At 45.0% G+C, this 25,275-nt stretch overlaps 1 protein-coding gene across 1 annotated transcript in view; it reads right to left on the minus strand.

Moving 5' to 3' along the window:
• DPP8 (dipeptidyl peptidase 8) overlaps window positions 1–20,553 on the minus strand; it is a 46,883-nt gene extending 26,330 nt beyond the window's left edge. Inside the window, exons 1-6 of the mRNA XM_056127950.1 lie at window positions 20,388–20,553; window positions 17,214–17,483; window positions 11,911–12,023; window positions 8,996–9,169; window positions 6,558–6,726; window positions 2,783–2,893 (exon numbers count right to left, since the gene is read on the minus strand). Of these exons, the coding sequence (XP_055983925.1) occupies window positions 2,783–2,893; window positions 6,558–6,726; window positions 8,996–9,169; window positions 11,911–12,023; window positions 17,214–17,483; window positions 20,388–20,403 (853 nt within the window). The 5' untranslated portion in view covers window positions 20,404–20,553. The remainder of the gene's footprint in view (window positions 1–2,782; window positions 2,894–6,557; window positions 6,727–8,995; window positions 9,170–11,910; window positions 12,024–17,213; window positions 17,484–20,387) is intronic.
• Window positions 20,554–25,275: the final 4,722 nt, after the last annotated feature.

Here is a 25,275-nt window from a genome sequence, read left to right on the forward strand (position 1 = left end):
TCCCTGGCATCCCATATGGTACCCAAACACTACCAAGAGTGATTCCTAGTGCAGAGCCAGGAATAAATCTTAAGTATCGCTGGGTGAAGGGTCCCCCAAAATGAAGTCATCCTTGAGCACAGAGTCAAGGGTGAAACCTGAGTACCACTGAATATGGGCCCAGAAGATTACAGCAGAAATCTTGGTTTGAATCTAGCACTAAGGATGGCCCCTGAGCACCGCCAGGTGCGGTCCCAAAACAAATTTAATCGGTGCTCATGAAATTTGTTTTCAGGTGTTTTTGAGTGAGTTATGGGGGCCACACTTGTCTGTGTTAGGGGCCCCAGGTAATTTCAGGGGTACTGACGAGGGAGACTTTGAGGTGCCAGGGATGGGACCCAGGGTCTCACACAGGCAAGGTGCACATTCTGAACCTGGGCCATATCACGATCCCTTCTCATCCCTTTCCAGTCTTCAGCTGTTTTTGAGCTACTCCCAGTGGTGCTCTGCGGGTAGCCCCAGCATGCACAGCAGCCTGTCAGCCCTGAGCACTGTCCCTGGCCCTGTTTTTGCAACTGTACTTGTGCAGTATAGGTGCAATAATCTAGGGCACTATGGAAGGCAAATTTCTTTTGTGGTTTTTGGGCCAAACCCAGTGGTGCTCAGAGCTTACTCCTAGTTCTGTGCTCAGGGATCACTCCTTGAAGTGCTCAAGGGATCATAAGGGATGCTGGAGATCAAACCTGGTTGGCCACCCGTGTAAGGTTAAGTGCCCTGTCCCCGCTACTATTGTTTGGGCCCAGTAAAGCAACTAGAGCTGGGCCAGAAAGTTTGAAAGCCATTACTTTAGAGAGATGATATTTTTGTTTGTTTGACTTTGTTTTTTTCTCCTTCCTGTCGTTTTCTTTCCTTTTTTTCAGTTTTTTATTTTATTTTATTTTTTTCAACAGCAACAATTTTAATATTGATTAAATATTAAAAGGCCCGGAAGTGACAAGGACAAGGAGAGGCGATGAAAGGGGCATTTCTCTATTTTATTTTTTTATTAGTGAAACACCATGAGGTACAGTTGTAGACTTACAAACTTTGGTGCCTGGGTTTCAGTTATACAATGATCACGTACCCATCCCTCCACCAGTGCCCTTTCTTCACCACCAATGAACCAGTGGCCCTCCCACCCTGTTTGACTTTTTTTGGCCACACGTGCCAGTGCTCATGAGTTTCTCCTGGCAGTGCTTGGGGAACCATATGAGATGCTGGGGATTGAATCTGGGTTGGCCACATGCAAGGCAGTGCCCTATCCACTGTATGATCTTGCTCTGGTCCCTAGAGAGCTGTTTTTTTCTTTTTTTTTTTAAGAAGCCAATTTATTTAATTTTTTAATTTTTTATTTTTTGGGTCACACCCAGCAACGCTCAGGGGTTACTCCTGGCTTTGCACTCAGGAATTATACCTGGCGGTGCCTGGAGGACCATTTCGGACGACAGGGATCAAACCCGGGTCGGCTGTGTGCAAGGCAAATGCCCTACCCGCTGTGCTATCGCTCTGGCCCCAGAGAGCTGTTTCTAAGACGATTCTTAGGCAGTAATTACTTTCAAATTCACAAGGAAAATGAAGTAACTCTTGTCCTTTTAATTCATTCATATGCTAACTAAGCATCTGTTTATGCAAATTTTGTACCCACTCATACACTTTTATAGCAACTCATTAAGGGTGTGGATATATATTTTTTGTTTTTGGTCTATACCTGGTGGTGCTCATGAATCAGTCCTAATGGGCTCCAGGGACCATATGGGATGTCAGGGATCAAACACAGTTTGGCTATGTGCAAGGCAAACACCCTACCTGCTGTGATATCTCTCTGGCCTATGGGCGTAGTATAATTTATTTTGCCACCAACATTACCAAGACCAAATTCTAAATAAGAAATTGGCAAAAGGAGTTGAAAAACATGAGGATCCATGATATAATTACTTTTAATTCATTGTGGTGAGATAAACCCTGAATATTCTCAATAACTACTGGTGGGATCCAATCTTTATCACTTTAAACATCTACTATTTAACATTCAGAATTGGGGCTAGAGCGACAGCACAGCAGGTAGGGCGTTTGCCTTGCATGCGGTCGAGTCGGGTTCAATTTTCAGCATCCCATATGGTCCCCCGAGCACTGCCAGGAGTAATTTCTGTGTGCATGAGCCAGGAGTAATTCCTGTGCATCGCCAGGTGTGACCCCCACCCCCCCAAATAAATAAACGTTTAAAAGAAAAAAAAAAAGATTCAGAATTGGTGCCCTTAATCAGTGGTGGTGGTTGTTGTTGTTTTTTAATACTTTGATGTATTTTAAATCTCTTATGTGAGATGCCGGAGAGATAGTACAGCAGCCTTGCATAGGACCAACCCTGGGATCAATCTCTAGCATGGGCACTGCATTGTGGTCCCCTGAGCCCTGCCAGATGTGATCCTTGAGCACAGAGTAAAGAGTAAGCCCTAAGCACCACCAGATGTGGCCCCAAACACTTAAAAACTAAAGGGGACTGTACAGTGAGTTGGGCATTTGCCTAGCATGTGGCTAATCTGGGTTCAAGCCCCAGCATCCCATAGGGTCCCTGAGCCCTGTCAGGAGTAATTCCTGAATGCAAAGTCTTGCGTACTGCTGGGTATGGCCCCAAACCCAAAACCAAAAAACTAAAAAAATAAATAATGGTTCAAAAAGACTGATTCCTGAGGGCCAGAACCAGGAGCAAACCCTGAGCACGGGCAGGTATGGCTCCCAAAACAAAATAAATAAATAAATCTCTTACTTATTTCAGCTTCTGGACACCACCAATAGCCAGAGTATCTGTCAAACTCTTCTTGAAGAACAAAGGTGGCCACTCCTGCTGACCTGGGGTCCTCTTCCATGTTGGCTAGCTCTAGGAAGACATAGATGGAAAATGATCACGGGAAGATTCTTTATTCCTGAATTTTGTTTTGATTTTGACACAGCCCGCTATGCTCAGGGCTTACTCCTGGTGGTGTGGGGGACCACATGGGATGAAATTGAAACTGAACCTGAACTTAGGTTGCCTGTAGGCAAAGCAAGCGCCCACCCTGCTGTATGATCTCTCCAGTCCCTATTCTTCATCTTTCCCAATTACAAAATAGAATGCATTTATTTTGAAGGCAGCTGTAGCAGAGTGGTGAAACCAGGAGCCAGTGGATTCCCTGGGCCGTGGTGTGGTACCTCAGACACGAGGTCATCCTGCAGTGCATGGCCTCCAGGGCCAAACCTGGCAGGGCTTGGAGGGCCAAGGGGCATGTGGTACCAGAACAAAGCACCAACCACTGTGCTACCTCTGGCTCTACACCATTTCTAACTACTACATTAAAGTCTGAAATGATACACCACTTAACACATACAGACAAAACAAAAGAAGAATGATACATTGTTCAGGGTAAGTTATTAGACTTTAAATCTTACCAATTTAGTCATACTTTAAATCTTGCCATTTTAGTCATAAGACTTTACATCTTGCCAATCTTTACAACGATCTTGTGAGATAAACAGGTCTACAGAAGAAAAGACAGATAATGCTCCCTGCCCCTTTTTACCAGTCAGAACAATTTTACTGATGAATAAATTGTACTATAGTATTGTTGAGGGTGACAAATTGTTCCTCAGTCCTTTCAGGTTCATTGTGAATTAAACTGGCAAACTACAGACTAGCAAGGAAAGAGAGAGCGCGAGAGAGAGAGAGAGAGAGAGAGAGAGAGAGAGAGAGAGAGAGAGAGAGTTCACTGGGGGCTTGTGAATTAAACCAACAAACTAAGGAGCCCCACCAGGAGTGATCTCTGAGTGCAGAACCAGGAGCAACACTGGCCACTGCTGAGTGTGACCCCCAAAACAAAACAACAACATTCTTATCATTCTATCTTATATTTAATATAGCTTATTCAATGCCACGCCGGCTACGGCGTCGCCTACGTAGCAACATGCTGCAAGGGGGCTCAGGCAAGGGCCTGGGTCCCTGGGAATGGGAGGTTCGCGGCCCACGGGTCTATGCCTCCGGCAGCCCCCTTTTTCTGTTTTCTAGGCGCCTCTGACATGCAGTCTTCACTTGCCATTCTGTGGGAATAGGAGCCTGCTTGTTAGATATTTTGATTTAACTTTTGGCCTTGGAAAGATGCTTGCTAGTAGAGTTAATATTAGTTTTTGTAAAGTCCTGATTTTTATATGCTTGCTAGTAGAGTTAATATTAGCTTTTGTAAAGTCCTGATATTTTTTTTTAGTTTATGGGTAGGCGTCTTTAGGGGAATAAAAACTTAAATGTCAGTAAAAGTAGACAATAAAGGAATTATAAGGAACATAATATTTCACTCAGATATTTTATTGGAACAAGCGGATCTTCTGCCCTAATCTTAAAGCAGAACGTGTACGTGCCCCTTGATGTTTTGGGAACATGACCCATGGTCTGATGTAATGTGTACTTTGCCACGTTGTTTCTGTAACTGTATAAAAAGAACAACTCTGGATGCAATAAACCGCAGCAGCACTCAGCCTCTCTTGTGTTGGTGTCTGTCTGTCCAACGCGCCGAATCTCCTGCTTTCCTGTGCACCTTCGCCTGGTCTCCCCTCAGCCTGGTGGTCTTCGACCGAGCCAGTCTGCGGCAATTCAAGATCCAGGAATTTGTCTTATTTCATTCTCTAATTTTAGCTCCTACCATATTTCTGCAGTAATTTAATGCATTTTTATTAACTGGCTATAACAAATTTTTATCTATCTTATATTTAATATAGCTTATTCAAGATCCAGAACTTTGTCTTATTTCATTCTCTAATCTTAGCTCCTACCATATTTCTGCAGCAATTTAACGCATTTTTATTAACTGGTTGTAACAGATTTTTAAACTCCTAATGAAATACACACACACGAAGGTACCGGCAGAGGAACAAAGGCATGCGGGTCCCGGGGTTGAGCTCTCCAAGCCGGCTCGGATCGGGGCTGAGCATCCTCCATCTTCCAGTAGGCAGGGGTCACACCCACCAACTGACTCCCCCCTACCCGGTGCCGTGAAATCCCATCAACGGCCAGGACCCAGAGACTATAAAACCCAGCTCTTGGAAGCGCACGGCCGCGAATCTTATTCCTACTTTGGACAACCTGGCAGGCTACCGAATGTAACCTGCCCACATGGCAGAGTCTGGCAAACTCCCCGTGGCGTACCCAATATGCCAAATACCAGTAACAATGATGGGTCTCATTCTACTAACCCTGAAAGGGCCTTGAATATGGCACTTTAAAATCTCAGGGCTAGGACGAAGGAGACGTTACTGGTGTCTGCTCCAGGCAATCGACGAACAACAGGATGATTGTGATCGTGGATCGTGAATGAAATACTCTATTAATGTAAACTGTTTAAACTGTTTTACAACACTGATTATCTTAATGAAGAAAAAAACGTTTGCTATCGATACTAATATTGACCCAAAAAGTTTGCTGTCAATACTGATATTCTAAATATATTTTTCTAAATTCTAAAATAATCCGAAAATAGTTGATTAATGACGATGTTCAGCAAAACAGTTTTGTAGGTATCAGAGTTAACAAAAGTTAGAGAAAGGAGCTTTTAGTGTCACCAACCTTGGTTGTGGAGGTTATTATTTTTTCTATGCTTTTTAATTGAACTAGTTTAGAAGAGTATAAATATTTACATGTTTTAGCATGGGGGGGGAGGATCTTAAGCTCTGATTCACCTGTCCAGTGAACAACAACATACCCCATTTCTCATCTTTCATTTGTATGAAAGGTCTAGAGAAAAAGATTGATTCTGTTCTTTTTTCCATTGTTCTTAATCCACATTTCTGTGTTTAAAGTACTACTTAGAATTAGTATAACCACTTCAATGAAGTCTAAGGAAATATTTCTACAAGAAATATAAATAGGATTCTACAAATCCTATTTTGTTTCCCTATGACAAAATAACAAACAGGCTCTACAAAGAGAGAAGACACAGTTTCAAGTAGTTCTCTGGGCTGGACAGAGAATACAAAGGTTACATTACACAAAGCAAAACTGCTTTGATCTCTGGCATCCCAAGGGCCCCTGAGCACAGAGCTGGGAGGTGCTACTAAGCACTGCCAGGTGTGGCCCAAAACTCAAAACATTTAAAAAGGAGAGCTAAAAGATAGTATAGCCAGTAGGTTGCTTGTCTTCCCTGTGGCTAATCTGGGTTAAGTCCCCAGCGTCCCACACAGTCCCCTGAGCATCGCCAGGAGTTATCCTGAACACAGAGCCAGGAGTATCCTCTGTGTACCAAAGTGGCCCCAAAATTTAAAAAGTAGATTAAAAAAATATATTTATATGTAACTGATTTCATGTCAAAGATGCTACTGCTGTGTAGTCTGAAAAGGGCCATTAGTACAAGGGCAGCATTATTTAATAAACATACCAGTTATCATCTGTATTTTTCTTTTGTAACTATAAAAGTTTTAATTCAGAACAAAGATTACCCAACCTGCTTTTCCAAAATGTAAGCAAATGTAAAAGATAGGAAAGCAGCCTTTCAGGAGAGCAGGTCTGAAGGGCTCTGGATTACCGCTGTGCACGTAGGTGAGTCTCCGCTCCTCTCTCGTTACAATGTTGGATATCCAAATGTCATTACTGTGTATGAAAGCAATCCAGTCTGGGTCAGCAGGGCATAATTTTGGGTCCATCCGAATGTTGGGACAACTAGTTTCCACTAAATTGGGCCGTAAGGGTTGTTGCTGAAAAGCAAACATCATTTCAGGCAAGTATCAGACATATACATACAAGTTCATCTGCCAGCACCCTTTCTGCGTCTAGGTAAGATAGCAAATACAGTAACTGCACCCCAGAAAAATAAATTTCTTGTTTTAGTACACCCAACTGTGCTCAGGACTTAGTCCTGGATCTGTACACGGGGATCACTCGTAGCAGAGCTCTGGGGAACAGGCATGAAACTGGGGAAAACGGGGCCAGCCAGAGGCTGGGTAAGCACCTTAGTTCCCTACTATCTCTCCTGCCCTCTCAAATGTTCTTCTACATGCCTGAAATTGTAAGAGCTCCCCATATCTCTCCTCCCCCACCACATACATACACAATCTTAGGTTTTTGGGTCACACGCAGCTCTACTCTGGCTTACTTTTGGCTCTGTGCTCAAGGATCTTTCCTGATGGGGCTGACGGGACCACATGCAGTGCCAGGGTCAAACTGGGGCCAGTGCTATAATCCCTAATTGGTCTTTCAGGTTGCATCTTTTTGCTTTTCATTCATTTTTGGGTTTGAGGCCATAATTAGAAGTGCTAAGGACTGATTTCAAACTTTGTGCTCAGGAATTCCTCCTGTCTGTGCTCAGGGGACCATATGCATTCCAAGAATAAACCAGGCCAGCCAAGTGCAAGGAAGTGTCTTAATCCCTGGACAGTCTCTCTTGCCCCAATAGAACTTTTTTAAGGCTTTTGTGCCACATCTAGTGGTGCCTGGGGTTACTCCTGGCTCTCTGCTCAGGAATTACTCCTGGCGAGTTCAGGGGACCATATGGAATACTGGGAATCCAACCCAGGTCAGTCACATGCAAGGCAAGTGCCCTACCAGTTGTACTATCCTCCAGCCCCAGTAACTCTTTTTAACAAAACAAATAAACTGTGATTTAAAAATTAAGAGTAATGGGGCAAGAGAGGTGGTTCAGAGGCTGGAGCATAAACCTTGCATGAAGGAGTCTTCACCATGAGCCCTAGCTGTGATCTCTGGCACTGCGCGATCCCAAGCACCGGGAGGCACCAACACGGCTGGGTGGGACCCAAATACAAAACAAAATTTAAGGGTAATGGAAAATAGGAGATAAAATACACTACTGTCATAGCCCTTCACAAACGTTGCCTGGGGCGGGAGAGATGGTCGGGAGTCAGGTGCTCGCTCGCCTTGCCATCTACAGAACTCAGGCTGAATCCTCAGCACACATATGGTGCCCCAGGACTGCCAGGATAACTCTTGAGCACGGAGCCAGAAACAGCCAGCCACCAAGCACTGGTGACTGAGGCCCCCAAAGCAAAAATTAAAATAGAATAAAAAAAAAAGATGAATTTTGTTGACCAAATCTATTTTAATGGTTATTAAAGTTTGTTACGTAATTCTATTTTTGTCAGTATCCATTTGTTCATAAAAATCTCATGATAGCGGAGGCCAGAGAGAAGGCGCAAAGGTCTGAGGCGCATGCCCTGTGCATGGGCCATTACTGCACAGTTCTCTTGGCATTCTCCAGCAGAGACACCACAACTGGGTGTGGCTGAAAACAACTCTGGAAATATCAGTGCTATTAGCACTGAAAACTAACACCAAATTCAAACCACCTAGTAAGATAAAATAAGCTTTCAAGGGAACCAAAAGTAGATTGTCTTGTGATAACATTATCTTCAAAAATCCGTTAGCAGTTCATCAGAAAATGGACACCAATGGTTTTTTTAGGGGGATCATACCCGGGTGACGCCCATGGGTTACTCTTGGCTCTGCACTCAGGAATTAGCCCTGGTGGTGCTCAGGGGACCATATGGGATGCTGGGGATCAAATTCGGGTCAGCCGTGTGCAAGGCAAACATCCTATTGGCTGTACTTTACTCTGGTCCCTGGACTCTGAAGTTCTTGATTATTTCTTTACATAGTGTTTTTAGCATTTTTAAAACAGAATGTTTAGGGGGCCGGAGTGACAGTAGAGCGGGGCACAGTGGACCTGGGTTTGATCTCCAGCATCCCATATATACCATGAGCACCTCCAGGAGAGCTTCCTGAGCACAGACCCAGTAGTCAACCCTAAGCACTGCCAGGTGTGGCCCAAAATAGAAAAAAAAAAGTTTACATAACTACAATAACTCAAATTGGAAATTAATATTCACGTTTCTTGTTTACTACCACCTTTTTAAGTTGGTGGGTAATTTTTTGGTTTTGTTAATTGTCCTCCTGATTTTGTTACAAGTAACTTTAGAGCCAAAGACAGAAAAAGTGGTGATAACAACTTACAGTGAACCCTTGAGGCCCTCCGTCTTTGACGTGGTAGATCCCACTACCAGCCTGAAACAAGAATGTCCCACTTCCTTGGTGATAGTCGTAAGAAGCAATACCAACTGTCCCGATGCGTTTTCTTTCCCTTAACAGCTCTTCTTCTCGAGAATACATTCCATAGTCCAGTGTTGCCTGATGCAAATGAGAAAAGTCACCCATTTCAGTCTTCCCAAAGCAGCTTCCTGCACTGAATCTCAGTGCTAGAGGTGTTACTCAGTCTACGTTTTGCACAATCCCAAAATTTGCCAGCAATTTTTTTCCCTGTGGCCACACCCAACAGTGAAGGGAACATATGCCTTGGTGTCTAGGGGACCATTTGTACTCCCCAGATAGAAACCAGGTCACCCTCAAGCAATACAAGCACCCTACCCACTGTCCCTCATTTTGTTTTTCTACTTAAAAGTATCTATTACAGTATCTTTAAGAGATTATTTGTAACTAAAAATGATAGAGGATTTTCCCAAGCTAGAACAGTGATACACGCATAAAATTTTAAATGGGAAAAAAATCAATTAAGTGCTAACTTAAAAAAAAAAATCAGGGCTGGAGTGATAGCACAGTGGGTAGGGCGTTTGCCTTGCACACGGCCGACCTGGGTTCGATTCTCGGCATCCTATACGGTCCCCCGGGCACCACTAGGGGTAATTCCTGAGTGCATGAGCCAGGAGTAACCCCTGTGCATTGCCGGGTGTGACCCAAAAAGCAAAAAAAAAAAAAAAAAAAAAATCATACCCCCTTTTCTTCCCTCATTAAAAAGCTCTTTACACTTCTGGATACGGTAAATAAGGGGAAAAGGCTTAAAATGTTTCTACTACTGGGAATGATAATTTTAAAAGTAGCCTTACATTGGGCCAAAGCAATAGCACAGCAGGTAGGGCGTTTGCCTTGCACGTGGCCGACCTGGGTTCGATCCCTGGCATCCCATATGGTTCCCCAAGCACCTCCAGGGGTAATTCCTGAGTGCAGAGCCAGGAATAACCCGAGCATTGTTGGGTGTGACCCAAAAAGTAAAAAAAAGAAAAAATAGCTTTAAATCTAAAGGACCTTACTAAATTTGGATATCCCAAATTAAATCTGCATAGATTTCTTATATTGTATTATATTGTATTATTGATTTTCTATTGTAAATAACTATTTTTAATTTTTATTTATTCTCTTTTTGGGTCATAACCGGCAATGCACAGGGGTTACTCCTGGCTCTGCACTCAGGAATTACTCCTGGTGGTGCTTAGGGGACCATATGGGATGCTGGGAATCAAACCCAGGTTGGCCACATGCAAGGCAAACGCCCAAACTGATGTGCTATCGCTGCAGCCGCTATTGTAAATCATTATTGTGTAAAATATATATTCCTTCAAAAAAAAAGGGTAGACTTAGGCTGGGGATAGAGCAACAGAACAGCAGGTAGGGCACTTGCCCTGCATACAGATGACCCAGGTACTATCCTCAGAACCCCTTATATCCCTCAACCTACCAGGAGTAACCCTTGAGCACCCTTGGGTGCGACCGAAAACAAACAAAAATTAGCCTTTGGGAGCCAAGAGATAGAACAGTGGGAAAGGTGACTGCCTTGCAAACAACCAACTTGGGTTTGATCCCAAGCACCCCACATATTTCCCAAAGCCAAGAGTAATCTCTGAGGATAGATAGATAGAGGATTTCCCCAAGCTAGAACAGTGATACACACATAAAATTTTAAATGGGAAAAATGGTCCCCCAGGCACCGCCAGGGGTAATTGGTCAGGAGTCAGCATGACCACAGGCAGGTGTGGCTACCAAACAAAAAAATTCTTTTTTGCTTTTCGGGTCAGACCGGCGATGCACAGGGCTTACTCCTGGCTCATGCACTCAGGAATTACCCCTGGCGGTGCCCAGGGGACCATATGGGAAGCTGAGAATCGAACCCGGGTTGGTCACGTGCAAGGCAAATGCCCTACCTGCTGTGCTATCACTCCACCCCCCCAAATTTTTTAAATAAAAGAAAATAGAGATCTGGAGAGAGAATTCAAGAGGTAAGGTACTTGTTTTGCATGTGGCTGTTTCTGTAATCCTAGTTCAATCCCAGCACTGTACTTGGTACCCTGCCTGCCAGGGGTCACTCAAGAGCATAGAGCCAGGAATAGCCCATGAGCACTGCTGCTTGCGGCGCACACACACACACACACACAAAACAAAAACAGAGGCCAGAATGATAGAACAGCAGGTAGGACACTTGCCTTGTAAGTGACTAAGTCAGGTTCAATCCCTCGCAACCCATAGGTTCCTGAGCTGCCAGGATGGATCTCTGGGTGCAGAGCCAGGAGTCATCCCTGAGCACCACAGGGTGTGGCCCCAAAATGGGGCTGGGTGCAGAGCTCAGTGGTCAGGGTACATATGCTTTCATGTGTCAGGACCCAAATTCAAAAGCTCAGCATTGCTCCAAGCTCCAAGCACCAATGGGGTGGGCCTGGTAAACCACAACACGACAGGCTCACAGGCCTGCTGCAGCTCTGCTTCCTTAGCCCCTAATACTAGCTGGGAAAGTACTGCACTGGGCTTCCTGAGCACTGCCTGGGAGGTCCTCTACCCGCAAAGTTTCCTACTCTATTTACATACACTTCAAATATAAAATCCCAATCAAACTTCTGATTCTAGGGCCAGAGAGACAGTAGTAGGGAGTATGTTTCAGTTGCACACATCTGACCTGGGTTTGATCCCGAGCATCTAAGATGGTGCTCCAAGCACTGCCAGGAATAATTCCTGAGTGCAGAGCCAGGAGTAACCCTTGAGCACCACCGGAAGTGGCCCAAAACAAAAATAAATAAAAAATAAACTGCCTGTAAGTAAATACAAACATACACCAGAACCACAGGAATACTAATGTTCACTCGCACCTGAAAAAGATCCAGAAGAGGTTTCCAAGACAGCATCAGGACTGCAGCTTTGTTGACGGTTTTGGGAACTTCAGAATAAAACAGTGTATTTTCTCTATTCTCACCAGACATAGCTAAAGAAAAAAGCCAATTAATTTTTATTTTTTAAGAATTCTGTAACCACCACAGCAGTAAAGATATATTTTCTGTATACTGCAAAGATTTACACCTCATGAGATCTATGAAGGCTGCTAATTAGTAAACTGTTCAGGGGCCAGAGACATAGTATGTATAACAAATAAGTATTGCTTTGAATAGGGCCAACCAATCTCATCACCAGAACCATGTATATGTCCCCAAGGACTGCCATGTTAGTGCCTGAGTATTACCACGTGTGACCCTTAACTCCATTCCCCAAAGAAGAAGGAAAAAAGCATGCTGCACATGTCATAAAATTTTCTTCAATAGAACAGGCTTTGGGCTGAGAATATAGCTCAGTAGTAAAGCACCCGCCTTGAAAATGCGAGGCCCACGGTTTAAGAGACACACACACACACACACACACACACACACACCACTGAAAATTAAATACAGGCTCGGCCCAGCAAGACAGTACAAAGGTGAAGGTGCTTGCCAAGCAGGGGCTGTGGTTGCAGTCCTGGTACCCCAGCATTGCCTGGGGAGCGCTTGAGGACAGAGTTGTACTACCAAGTGTAGCTCCAAGACAAAATGAAACAAAACACACAGATGGAACAGAAATACACTTGGGCTTTATTTTCAAATTCTGATCATAGTATCCAACAAAAATAAAAGCATGTAAGATAATGTAAAGACTGCCATTTTTAGCCGTTTTGAAAATTGCAAATTCGCAATAGATTCATGGAGGTTCCAAATTCCTGTGGTATTTTGGGACAATATTAGATGAGCTACTTTCTCACTCGAAATTTGAATGCAGCTAAGAAAACTTGAGTTCATCCCCAGGATTCCTAAGGTTAATTTCTAGGTCGATGCACAGACTACCTTCTGCTAATATCAGAGCACTATGCTGGGAATCTGCCTCACATGATCAAGCAGCAGAAACTCTCTTCTGTGCTGCTACTCCTTCCTTCACTTCCCCTGCGCTCTGTGGGAGCGAGACCTTTCACTGGAGAATTTTTGTTTTGGGGGCATGCTCAGCAATGTTCAGGGGTTTCTCTTGGATCTGCACTCAGGAATTACTCCTGGTGATGCTCAGGGAACCACAGGTGATGCTGGGGATAGATCCAGGTTGGCTGTATACAAGCAAATGCCCTACCTGCTATCCTATATCTCCAGCCCCATTAAAAAGAAATTAATAAGATTTTTTTGGGGAGGGCCATACCTGGCAGTGCTAGAGCTTACTCCTGGCTCTGCACTCAGGTATTACTCCTACAGGCTCAGAGGGCCATATGGGGTGTCAGAAATCAACAGATCAGCAAAGCAAGCACCCTACCTGCTGTACTGTTTCTTAGTCTACCGTATTAAAAATTTTAAAACAATGTTTTTACCCAAAGAAAGCTTCGATTTGGATGCATAAGCAAGATCTGAACAAATGAAAAGGTTTGTGATTTTCTTTAAAAACCTAAATTTAAAAAATATTAATTTTTTCCTAAATTCATTGAGTATTTTATCAAAAATAGAAAATGAGTAATCAGATTTTGTTTTTCTGTTTTTGGCCACACCCAGGGACTGTTTCTGGCTCTGCTTAGGAGTGACCTCTGTTGTTGCATTTGTGGCATTTTGGGGTTTGGGGTTTTTTTTTCTTTTCTTTTTGGGTGACACCCAGCAATGCAAGTCAAGCACCTTGCAAGCACAAGAAGCAGCCTGACTTTGGAAGGATAATGCTAAACAAGTTAATTTTATGTGCTCCTAGGAAAAACAAGCAAACAAAGCATGGGGAAAAAAGTGACATGGGTGAGGTAGCTCTAGGGCTTGGAATGCTCCTCACACAGGATCCATAGCCAAGCAGGCATCAAAACCACGGTTCTGGAGAACGTCTAGGAGAAACCCAGAGCACTGAGTCAGGAGTAGCCTCTGAGAACCAGAAGACTTGGTTTGAGCCTTCTACCCCCACCTAAGAGCCCTAAACCCAAAGTGAAAGAGAGCTAAAACAGGGGGTAAGCAGCTTGACCTGCACCCAGTTAACCCTGGTTCGAACCCAAGAACCACATATGGTCCCCTGAGCACTCCCTGGGGTCCACTTCTGAGCTCAAGGCCAATAGTCCCTGAGCACCTCCAGGTATGACCCCAAACCCCAAAATGCCACAAATGCAACAACAGAGATCACTCCTAAGCAGAGCCAGAAACAGTCCCTGGGTGTGGCCAAAAACAGAAAAACAAAATCTGATTACTCACTATTGGCATAGGTGTGGAAAAATAAATACTTTGAAACAATAACTGACAGAAATTTATATTCTATAAGCCTAATGGAGGGACAGTGTGGCAATATCAATAACAATTTACGGAATATGTAATAACCTGCTGAAAATTTGGGTATGTGGGTTTTGTGACTGAAATCTCCAAGCTTTCTCACTCAGGATGGGCTACCTTCCCCCACCTCCCTGTACTTCTGGAAGCCCCACTAGTCATGTCCACACCCCAAAGCTGCCATTCAGTTAAAAAAAATCTACTCCAGCTGTACCTTCCCAATAATACTGCATACCCAGAACAAATACAATGGCCTCTTAGCACCTGTATTGCAAGCCATAATGCAGAAAAGGAGAGAGAGAGAAAGAAAAATGTCTGCCATAAGGACAGGTGAGGTGGGGTGGGGAGGGAGGAAAACTGGGAACTGATGGTGGGAAATGTACACTGGTGAAGGGTGTTGTAACACTATGACTGAAACTCAGTCGTGAAGAGCTTTGTAATGGTCTATCTCATGGCAATTAAAAAAAATTTAGGATACATTATTTATCCCAGTAATTCAACTTTTTTTTTCTTTTCTTTTTGGGTGACACCCAGCAATGCACAGGGGTTACTCGTGAAGGTGCTTGGGGGACCATATGGGATACTGGGAATCGAACCTGGGTCGGCCATGTGCAAGGCAAATGCCCTACCCACTGTACTATCATTCCAGACCCAGTAATTCAACTCTTAAGGATTAGTCTACACACACACACACACACACACACACACACACACACACACACGTTTAATGATGTGTGACAGCTACTGTATTGTATTTTCTTTTTTTCTTTTTTTTGCTCTTTAGGTCACACCTGGCAATGCACAGGGGTTACTCCTGGCTCTGCACTCAGGAATTACCCTTTGGCAGCGCTCAGGGGACCATATAGGATGCTGGGAATCGATGCTGGGATGGTCGTGTACAGAGCAAATGCCCTACCTGCTGTGCTATTGCTCCAGCCCTGTATTGTATTTTCTAATAGCAGACTAGAAAAGCCCAAATGCCCACATTTAGACAATGGCATACTCTGGAGCCATTAAAAAAGAAGCAATCTTGGGCCGGTCTTATAGTACAGCAGGTAGGGTGCTTGACTTGCAAGTAGCCAACCCAACTCAATCCTGGCACCTCATTCGGGACTCATAGGACTAATCCTCGTGTACAGAGCCAGAAGTAAGCCCTGAGCACTAAGGATGAAACAAATCTCAGGCCAGGATAGTTACAAGGGCTAAATGCATACTTTGCCTGCAGGAAGCCTGGGCTTGATCCTGGTCCTCAGCCCCACACTGTCCCTAGTAGTCCCTTCTAAAACAACAGAGCCAGGATGGAACCTCTGAACCTGCTGGGTGTGGCCTCCAAACAAAAATAAACAGCAGATGCTCTAATAACTAATTGGATTTCTACAGGAACTCTTAATACGTTTGTAACAGCTCTAGAGGAGAAAAGGAAACCGATTTTTACTTAATAAACAATAAAACTAATGACATCATGTAATTAGATGAACCTTAAATCTGGAGTAAATGAAAGCAGGGTTGGGAGTGTAGCTCAGACATGAATAGCTGTCTGCATGTAAAGATGGGGACTGGTCCCCAGGTCAGTAATATAACCTCAAGTCACACAAGCAGCACAAAGAGACATAGAAAGAAAAAGGAAAAAGGAAATGAAAGCAGCAGCTGTTGAATGAGAATGAATAGTCGTCCTATTTGTGGTGCTCTGACCATCCTGAAGGAAAGGTATTTACTAGCAGCAATTACTAGAAGCAAATTCTGATATTGGTAATTTGGACTCTGAAAAATTATAATTCATTCTGAATTTGTTACCTTTAAGTAAAAATAAATAGGATAAACCAAAATTAAAACAGCACCAGTGGGAACTTAGTCCTATACTAATTTCCTACCTGGCTGTAAGGTATTATTATTATTATTTGCTTTTTGGGTCACATCCGACAATGCTCAGGGGTTACTTCAGGCTCTACACTCAGGAATTACTCCTGGCGGTGCTCAGGGGACCATATGGGCTGCTGGGAATCGAACCCGGGTCGGTCCGTGCAAGGCAAACACCCTCCCCATTGTGCTATCACTCCGGCCCCAAGTTTCTCTTCCTTTCCCTTCTACTTTCCAATAACCCTTTCTATTTCCAAAAACTAAAAATAAAATAGCACCAGGGGTTAGAAATATGGCTCAGTTGTAGAACATATGCCTTGAATGTGTAGTACCCAGTGTTTGTCCCGTATGAATTAAAAAAAAAAGTGTAAAAAGCACCAAAACTCTTTGAATTATTTTTATCCTTTAATATAACGGGTCATGGTTAAAGCCACTTTGGTAGTGAGTGCAGAGACTGGGCAGGTGGGGCAGTTAAAAAAAATCATAAATTTAACTATTAATTTATTTACCAAAATAGGAAATATCCATTTAACCTAGCCATTAAATTCTGAATTAAAATGTTTTTCTGGGGTCGGAGAGATAGTACAGTGAGTAGGGCTCTTGCCTTCCACAAGCTGACCCAAGCTTGATATCCAGCATCCCACAGAACCCACCAGGAGTGATACCTGAGTGCAGAACCAAAAGTAACCCCTGAGCATCACAGGGTATGGCCCCAAAACAAAAAGACACACAAAAAAAATGTTTCCCTGGGCTGGAGATGTAGTTCAGGGGTAGAAAGACTTGCTTTGCTGTGTGAAGTCTTAGAGATCAATCCTCAGCACCAAAATACAAAACAAAACAACAGGGGGGAAAAAAACCCACGTTTAAAAAAAAAAAAGCGAGATCTTTGTGGGTCAAAGAGTTCCCTCTAATGACTAAGCATGTGCTCTGTACTCTGGAGGACAGGGTACAATCCCCGGCACTGCGTGCTCCCTGCGTACCATGGCTACCTTTCCTCCTGAAAGCTGGGATCTCACACTCACCAAGGTAATAGATCCTGTCCGAATGAGGCCCGTCAGGATCGTTCCGCTTCACAAACATGAAATCGTGAGGTGCCTTGGCCATCATGTACCCATGATATTTTCTGGTGTCAGCAAGCAGCTTCTTCAGCTGACTCCAGGAATACCGCTCAACATAGAACGGCTCCAGTTTAGGCCGATCCTGGGACTCAATATTCTCCTCACACTCCGCAGTCTCAAAGATCTCAACACCCAGCTGCTCTGTTTCCATTGCTGCTGCCATGGTGCATTTTCCTAGAAAAATAAGAGTATCAAGTTGTCCACAGGTCCATCTTAATCAGAATGACAGTCTAATAGCTCCCCACCCCCATCCCCATTCACCCTGGGGGGGCGATAACCAAGAAAGGGAGGAAAAAGGTTTTTCAGCAGTTTCAAGGTAACCTAGCCAGGAAAGTAACAGCTTCGTTTAGAAATGAGATTTTAAAATTGAGGTCATGTCCATTTCACAACAACTATAAATCCCTTCGGGGACTTTTGTAAAAGGCCTTTCTTGGGTGTCTTTTGCCAAAATTCCGTTTTCTTTCCCACACTGGAAGGAAACCGGCCATATGCCAGCTGGCGACTTTGCTCTACCCTAGAGCATGTCAGTAGTGAAGTCTCATGTGCCAGGGGATTTAAGTGTTTTTACACTTACAAATGTAACACACTGAATAAATGTGGACTTCTTCAGCTATCAGGAACAATCTAACTATGTACTGGTAATGACCTTCCTATAGCACTTTCCCAAGATAATATAGTTTCCTTTAAAATTGAACTCCAGACAAGTGGAGTACAACTGGCTGGCATTTTGTGTGTGTCTTGTCTAAACATAACTATTTTTTAAGATCACTTATGGTGACTGACTCTATACAATAATGAATTCATGAGAATGTTTTTAGAGGTTATGTAACTTTTCCGTCATGATAAAAAAGATTTAAGAGGCTTTAGTTGTCACTGATTAAATAAAACATTTATCAACATTTTGTTATGACTGAGCCAACTCTACAAGTTCACCACTGAAACAAAACAACATTGATATTTCAACTATCTTTTCTTTTCTTTTCTTTTTTTTTTTTATCTTTTTTTTTTCTTTATCTTTTTTTTTTTCTCTTTATCTTTTCTTATTACAAATTCAGGCGAACGCATTTTTCAAAAAAATCCCTTTCAGTATTTAAACCTAAGAGAAGGCAAGTCACTGTCACTGTCCTCCCGTTGTTCATCGATTTGCTCGAGCGGGCCCAGTAACGTCTCCATTGGAGACTTTGTTGTTACTGTGTTTAGCATATCGAATACATCAGGGGTAGCTGTGTGGGCGAGATACTCTTGGTAGCTTGCCGGGCTCTCCCAGAGGGGCGGAGGAATAGAACTCGGGTCGGCCATTTTGGCTGCATGCAAGGCAAACGCCCTACCGCTGTGCTATTGCTCCAGCCCATAAGAGAAGCCAAGTGTTAGCCAAATTAACAAAAAGCATGATCACAAGATACACTGTAATACATGTATGAATTTACTGTCAAAATGTACTTTCTGACAAAAAGGCAACATAAAAATTCTAGGTCTACCTGTTCTTTTAGCTGGAAAGAGGGTTTGGGAGATTGCATTTAATATAATCAATTTCACATTAATTATTAATTACTTCTAGAACAATCATTCCAGTCATATATTTAATGTCCTTTTTAAAATTCCATTCACTCCAGTGCTGGAGAACGACAGGCATTCAAAGCTAGATTACTAACCAGAGGAAAACATTACTAGCAGTGTTGGTTGTGAACAGGCATGCATTAAGGTGTGCAAAATGAACTGAACTAGTATGGTCAAGATAATGTCTTTTTTCCATGCCATAGGAACCTACACTCAAGGTAATAGTACAAAACTGATCAAGAAACTCTTTAGTCATTGCCAGTATGCAACTTACAAATACTATCACAGCTGGGTTTTTATCTTCCAGGATTAAAACAGCTCAGCAGATTGGTATTTGGAATAGGGAGGCACTGAATAGTTCTCCTGCCATCTACGTTCCAGTGGAATCTTACTCCCTGCCCAGTGTCAACAGACCTAGTTTATCTCTAACAGAGATTAAGGAAGCAAAGAAGTTGCACAAACTGGTTTTATTCTCAATTTTCCCATGTTATGCTAGCAACTTCCTCTCCAGGCCACTACTCACAAGCATGGGGCCAGGGACAACTGCAGACACTCAGCAAACGTTTCTCTAAGCTCTACTGCCCAGCTTCTGAGTCATTATTAACTTGACATGCCACGCCCTCCAGCTGTTTCTCCTGGGGGGGGGGGGGGGGGGGGGGAAGAGTGTGCAACACTTGCAGCAGTAGCAAGATCTAACCCTGGGCTTCCTGCACCCTACATGCAAAGCACATGCTCTAGACTTTGAGCCCGTTTTTCCCATTCAAAAATGGTATTAGGGGATAAAGAGACAGAACAGGTGGTAGGGAAGGAAGCTTGCCTTGAACAAGACTGACCCAGGTTCCATCCAAAACACGTCATATGGCCTCTGAACTAAGAAGGAGTAACCCCTCAGCACCACCAACTATAGCCCCAAAACAAAGTTAAAAAGTTACATTACGTCTGGCCTATGAGACAATGCTGTGGAAAAGATGCTTGCCTTGTACCAGCTTGGCCTGGGTTTGATTCCTGGCACCACATATGGCTCCCCCACAGCCGTGCCAGGAGTGATCCCCCAGCATAGCCAGGTGTGGCCCAAGCACTCCCTCACCCCTGCTAAACCTCCCCCCCCCCCCAAAAAAAACACAACAAACCCAAAACAAAACCCAATAATCACTAGGTGTTACTTAATTGTACTCGGTCCCCAGACCAGTGGTTTTCCCTGCTGGTCTGTATTTCAATGTAGATATGCAGGTGTAAAAAAGTTGAAAACACAATACCCAAAACTATTTTTGTATCTTTACACACACACGCTTGAAATGACACTCTATTACTCCTTATGGGGAACGTACATTCCACACTTCTGAGACCTGCTCGTTAGAAGTTGAGTCACTTACACAGACGTGTCATTTCCAGATTTGCAAACATCATCCAAACATGCCAACCCCAGTTTCCTGACTTCAAAAATTAGATACAGGATTAGCCTAAATTCTCAGCAGTCAAGATCTTCCACTGCCCCACCACCTCTGTACTTAAGGTGCCTACCTGATTGTATTTTCATCAGCTCAGATCTCTTTCACATTCAAAGAGATCTTTCTCAAGGGACTCAAACTTCAAGCACAGATCCCTCCGCTCATCCTGCTTGCTTCTCACAGGAGTCTTTCCTTTGCTCACCATCCAACCCTGCTCACCAGGATAATAAATAAGATATAAGGCTGGCGATCGTGAGTAAAATGGATCATTTTGGCCAAAAAGATTAAATGCCTTAAAGAGTACTTAAATTGATATAGAAATGTTCCTTTGGGCATGATATACAACGCCCGGGTTATGTTCCATCTGCATTTTAAATTAAAAATCTAAAACGTTTATGAGGAAGTTCAATGTACTCAAAAGATATCCTAGCAAAAGCATCAATCATAGAGCGAGTTTCAGAAGAATCCAAAGCTCCCTGATGTGGCTCTAGTACGTGGCACAACTTGGTGGTCACGGCAAGACCTCAGGAATCACAGATGAAGAACATCATGCTCCATCTGGTTCCTTTTTCACAGAGGAATATGTGTATTACTGTCTTTAACATTTATCGAATGGCTTGGAGACAAAATACACTCAGTCGCAATATCAAGAACTCTAGAATAGGCCATCCTGAGAGGGAAAGGGAACTAAGTTGCTATTAATAATTCAAGTTTCCACAGAATCCAAGAGTGCCTTTTAAGCACATCCCCTCTTTCCTTTCCACGCACACCCTGAAAACAACGGAAATATCTAAATTTTCTGGAAAGCAAGTGTTGCGTTGAAATGCTGACTTAATTTTAACAAAGGGAGGTGGGGGGGGAGAGACACACGTCTGTGATTCCTGTGAGTTACTGAGTTTTGCTTCTGAACGCTCAGATCCAAGCAGGTGATGCAGGGTGTGATGAGAAGAGCTGAGAGGCTAACAGAGGAGCCACAGTGGGGGGTGGGTCAGCATTCGGACAACGGACCACTCTGTCCAAGCGCCTTCCCATGCATGAAGCCCCCCCTCCCGCCCCCGGACCACCCCCCACACCCCGCCCCCACCCCCTTGAAGGTATCACGGGGTTAGGACTTTTCAGGATCGGTCCAGATACCACCATTCGTTCTCAACCCCGGGGGCCCCAAAAAGTCATGCACTTTAAAACATCGCGGGCTTGGTTGGGAGCCTCCCTATTCCGTTTTTTTTTTTTTTCCAGGATGCTCGGTCAAATCCTCACAGGCTCACTGTCACGGAGAAGGTGAAATTCTTCCAAGGCGGGGGGTGAGCCAGAGGAGTAGAGAACACGAGAAAGGGCTGGGGTAGGGGAATGCCAAATCCTGGGAGAAAATTGGGGGGGTGGGTAGGGGGATGAGGAGGGAGGCTTGCAAAAAAAAAAAAAAAAAAGGTCAGTGGCTCTTCTGCCCGGTAAGGGCATCAGCCGGGAGGAAAGCACGGGGAAGGGTAGCAAGGGGACCCGACCACCCCGGGCTGCACGCGGGCCGGCCCCGCATCCGCAGGGGAGCGGGGCGGCGCCCGCGCGGCCGCCCCCGGCGCGTAACGGCCCCGGGGGGAACGTTGGTGGCTTCGGAATCTCGGGCCTCCGCTTCCTCTTCCGGCCGGGGCCGCGGCGGCCCGCGCGGGGCCGGCCGGCCGGGGAGCGCGGCGCGGGGCGTCCGGCGGGAACCGCGGCGGGGCCCTCCCAGCCCCGCGGATGCAAGGGGAAGGGGAGCGGCGGGGAGCGCACCTTCCCCCGGGCCCGCCCGGACTGTCCCGTCCCGAGGCGCGCTACGGAGCGGGCCCGCGCCGCCTCATGCCGCGCCGCCTCCACTCCCGACCCGGCCGCGGCTGCTCCCTGGGCGGCGGCGCCAGCAGCGATCCCGGCGGCGAACGCGGCACTGAGAGGCGGCGGCAGCGGCGGCGGCTGTGGTGGCGGCGGCGCTGGCTGCAGCTGCTGCGGCGGCGGCGGCGGCGGCGGAGGCGATTCCGGCACTTCCGGTTCCCCGCGCCCCGCCCTCGGAGCGGCGGGGGCGCCGCGGGGCCAAGCAGGACGCCGCGCCTCGCCGGGAGGGCTCCGGCCGGACGCCGCCATCTAGTGGCCGGAGGAACGCAGGCAGCGCGCGCTGGGCCGTGGCTCAACGGTGGATGGCTTGCCCTGCCCGTGGGAGACTCTGGGTTCCATCCCTCACACCGAAAATAGAAGTTAGATGCGGGTCGGAGCGAATAGGACAGTGGGAAGGGCGCTTGCTCTGCACGGGTCCGAGCCAGGTGGGACCTCCAAAACCCCGTTATTGTCCTCTCACCGACCGACCGGACTGGTCCCTGAGCTCAGACAGCACTGAGCACTGGTGGGTGTGGCCCCAAACCCACCCTCAAAAGGTAACACGTTCTTATTTCATAGAATGCAGTTTTCCAGCTAACCTTTTTGAATGTGCGCCCCATTCCCATTTAATTTTTTATTTATTTATTTTTTTGCTTTTTGGGTCACACCCGGCAATGCACAGGGTTTACTCCTGGCTCTGCACTCAGGAATCATATGCTCGGGGAACCATATGGGATGCTGGGAATCGGACCTGGGTCTGCCCTGTGCAAGGCAAACGCCTTACCTGCTGAGCTACCGCTCCAGCACAATTCCCATTGGATTCTATCTTATTGTATAGATCAAAGGTTTATGCAATAAACCTTTGCATAAGTGATCTGCGCTCAGGGATCATTTTTGAGGGGCATGGGGACTATAAAGCATGTCAGAGATAGAGTCCCAGGTAAGCCTAGGTCATAGCAAGCACCCTACCTGCTGTACTCTCTCTCTCTCTCTCTCTCTCTCTCTCTCTCTCTCTCTCTCTCTCTCTCGCCCTCTACTGATAAAATTTCTGAGAGCACAAAGATAATATGAAACTATTATTATAATCTTTATTGCCAACATAAAGATGGCAAGACACTTTTGTTTTGGGCCAACCATAATGGCTGTACTATCACTGGGAGCCCCAGTTAATTTTAATTTTAAGTTAACTTTGTTGCAACTAAAGAAAGCTTGTATGTCATCCAAAACCTAAAAAATCATCCCCTTGCCTGAGAACTGGAGACAGGTCCTGTTCCTTTCTCCAAAGCAAACTCAGAGAGAGGAGAAAGGGAGAGAGAGGGAGAAAGCTGGAGAAATGATCACAGACATTTCTCTATTTGAACACCTCTATTTTCTATTAGTCCCACAAAGCTTGTATCAAAGGTCTGTGTCATTTAGGATTTATTATAATAGCACTATTAAAAGATTTATTTGGGCACCAGGTTCCACTTAGTCTATAATGTGCATTCTGAGGTTAATGAGCCTTCACTCAGGCTTACTGGTTTTGGGGACCACACCTGTGTTACTGAAGGACTCGGTGCTCTGGGGTTGCCCTGACATGTTCAGGATCAGACCGAATGTGCTGGGGATGGAACCAAGGGTTCCTGCACTAAGCATCCCTTTAGCCCTTTGAGCCAGCTTCTCACCCTCCACTGCCTTTTTAAAGCTTTTTAAAGCTGTAATGAAATCAATCAATTTCTCTGTCGCTTCTCCTCTGTGTTTTCTGCAAATGACCTGAGGGTTTATTTCAAAAGACCTGGGAGGAAGTAATTTCCCCTTGAACACCCAGCCCTGAATAGACCCTACTCACCCACTGTGTGGTCCACACCCTCCCCCTAATGCAATGAAATATTTTGTTTCATTTCTCCAACAAAGTGATAAATCACAAATACATACACCTGTTCTTAGTGTTCTAAGCACTCTAGTAGTGAACAAAGTAGACAAAAATCTCTGTCTTTGTGCTGTTAAAAAAGAAAATGAGAGACCAGACACACACTTTAGGGTTTAAGGCACTTGCTTTGTAAATGGCTGACCTGGCTTTGATCCCCAGTACTGTACAGGTCCCCCAAGACCCTCCAGGAGTGATCCCTAAGTGCAGAGCAAGGAATAGGTTTAAAAGGCTAGGGTAAATGATTTGCCTATGTGGGGCCTAGGTCTGATGGTCAGCCTGGCATGGTCCCCCAAGCAGCCCCTGAACACTACCCTGCTGGGTATGCCATCCCACCTCAAAATAAGAATCTTTTTGATGCCATCATCCCAGAGAGATGTCATGCACTTCTATGCTGCATCTATGTAAAGATTGTGGGGCCTGAGAGATAAGTACAAAGGTTAAGGCAGCTGCATTGGTGGCAGTGACTGGCATCCTGCCGCCCCATATTGTCTCCTTGAGCACAGAGCTAGGTGTGGCCCCTGGCCGTAAAGCCATGTGTGGCACCTCACTCCAAGGAGGATCACTGACGTGTTTTTCCAAACGTGTGTGTTTCAGTAACACAATACATACCGTCTTCAATGCAGTGACGGTGCGCAATGAAGGGGCACCATCGGTCACGGGCACTAGGTGGCGCTGCTTGAAAGAAAAAGCAGTCGCTTCTGCCCAGGGGCCATCTGTCGCCAGGGAGATTTAAAATCTAATTGGGGAAACGGATTCTAAGCCTCACTCAGGGCTGCTGATTAAGCGATTTTTGTGGCCTCACGTTTTTTTCTTTTCCATTTCCTCCATATTTTATTTCTTTTCAAGGGCATAGTATAATCCAAGGTTCAAAAACATAAGAGGACTTTTCCCGACAAGCTTTTCACTCTAAAGGTTTTCAATCTAATTTTTGATTTTTTTAATATTAAGTCACCGTGAAAAACACGTACTAAAAGTTTCGAATAGGTGATGCTATCACATGAGTAAAAATACTTTTTGAAGTATATAGGGATAGAGAGATCGCTTAGGGGTACAGTGCTTGCCTTTCATGTAATTGATCCCCAGCACCTCATGTGGTCCCCTGAGCACCATCAGGAGTGATCTTTGAGCTCAGAGCCAGAAGTAAGCCCTGAGTACTGTCAGGTACGGCCCCCCCAACCATTTATATATATGTATATATGTGTGTGTATACACA

This window comes from Sorex fumeus, unplaced genomic scaffold, assembly GCF_029834395.1.
Source record: "Sorex fumeus unplaced genomic scaffold, SorFum_2.1 ptg000063l, whole genome shotgun sequence".
NCBI classification, from domain to species: domain Eukaryota; kingdom Metazoa; phylum Chordata; class Mammalia; order Eulipotyphla; family Soricidae; genus Sorex; species Sorex fumeus.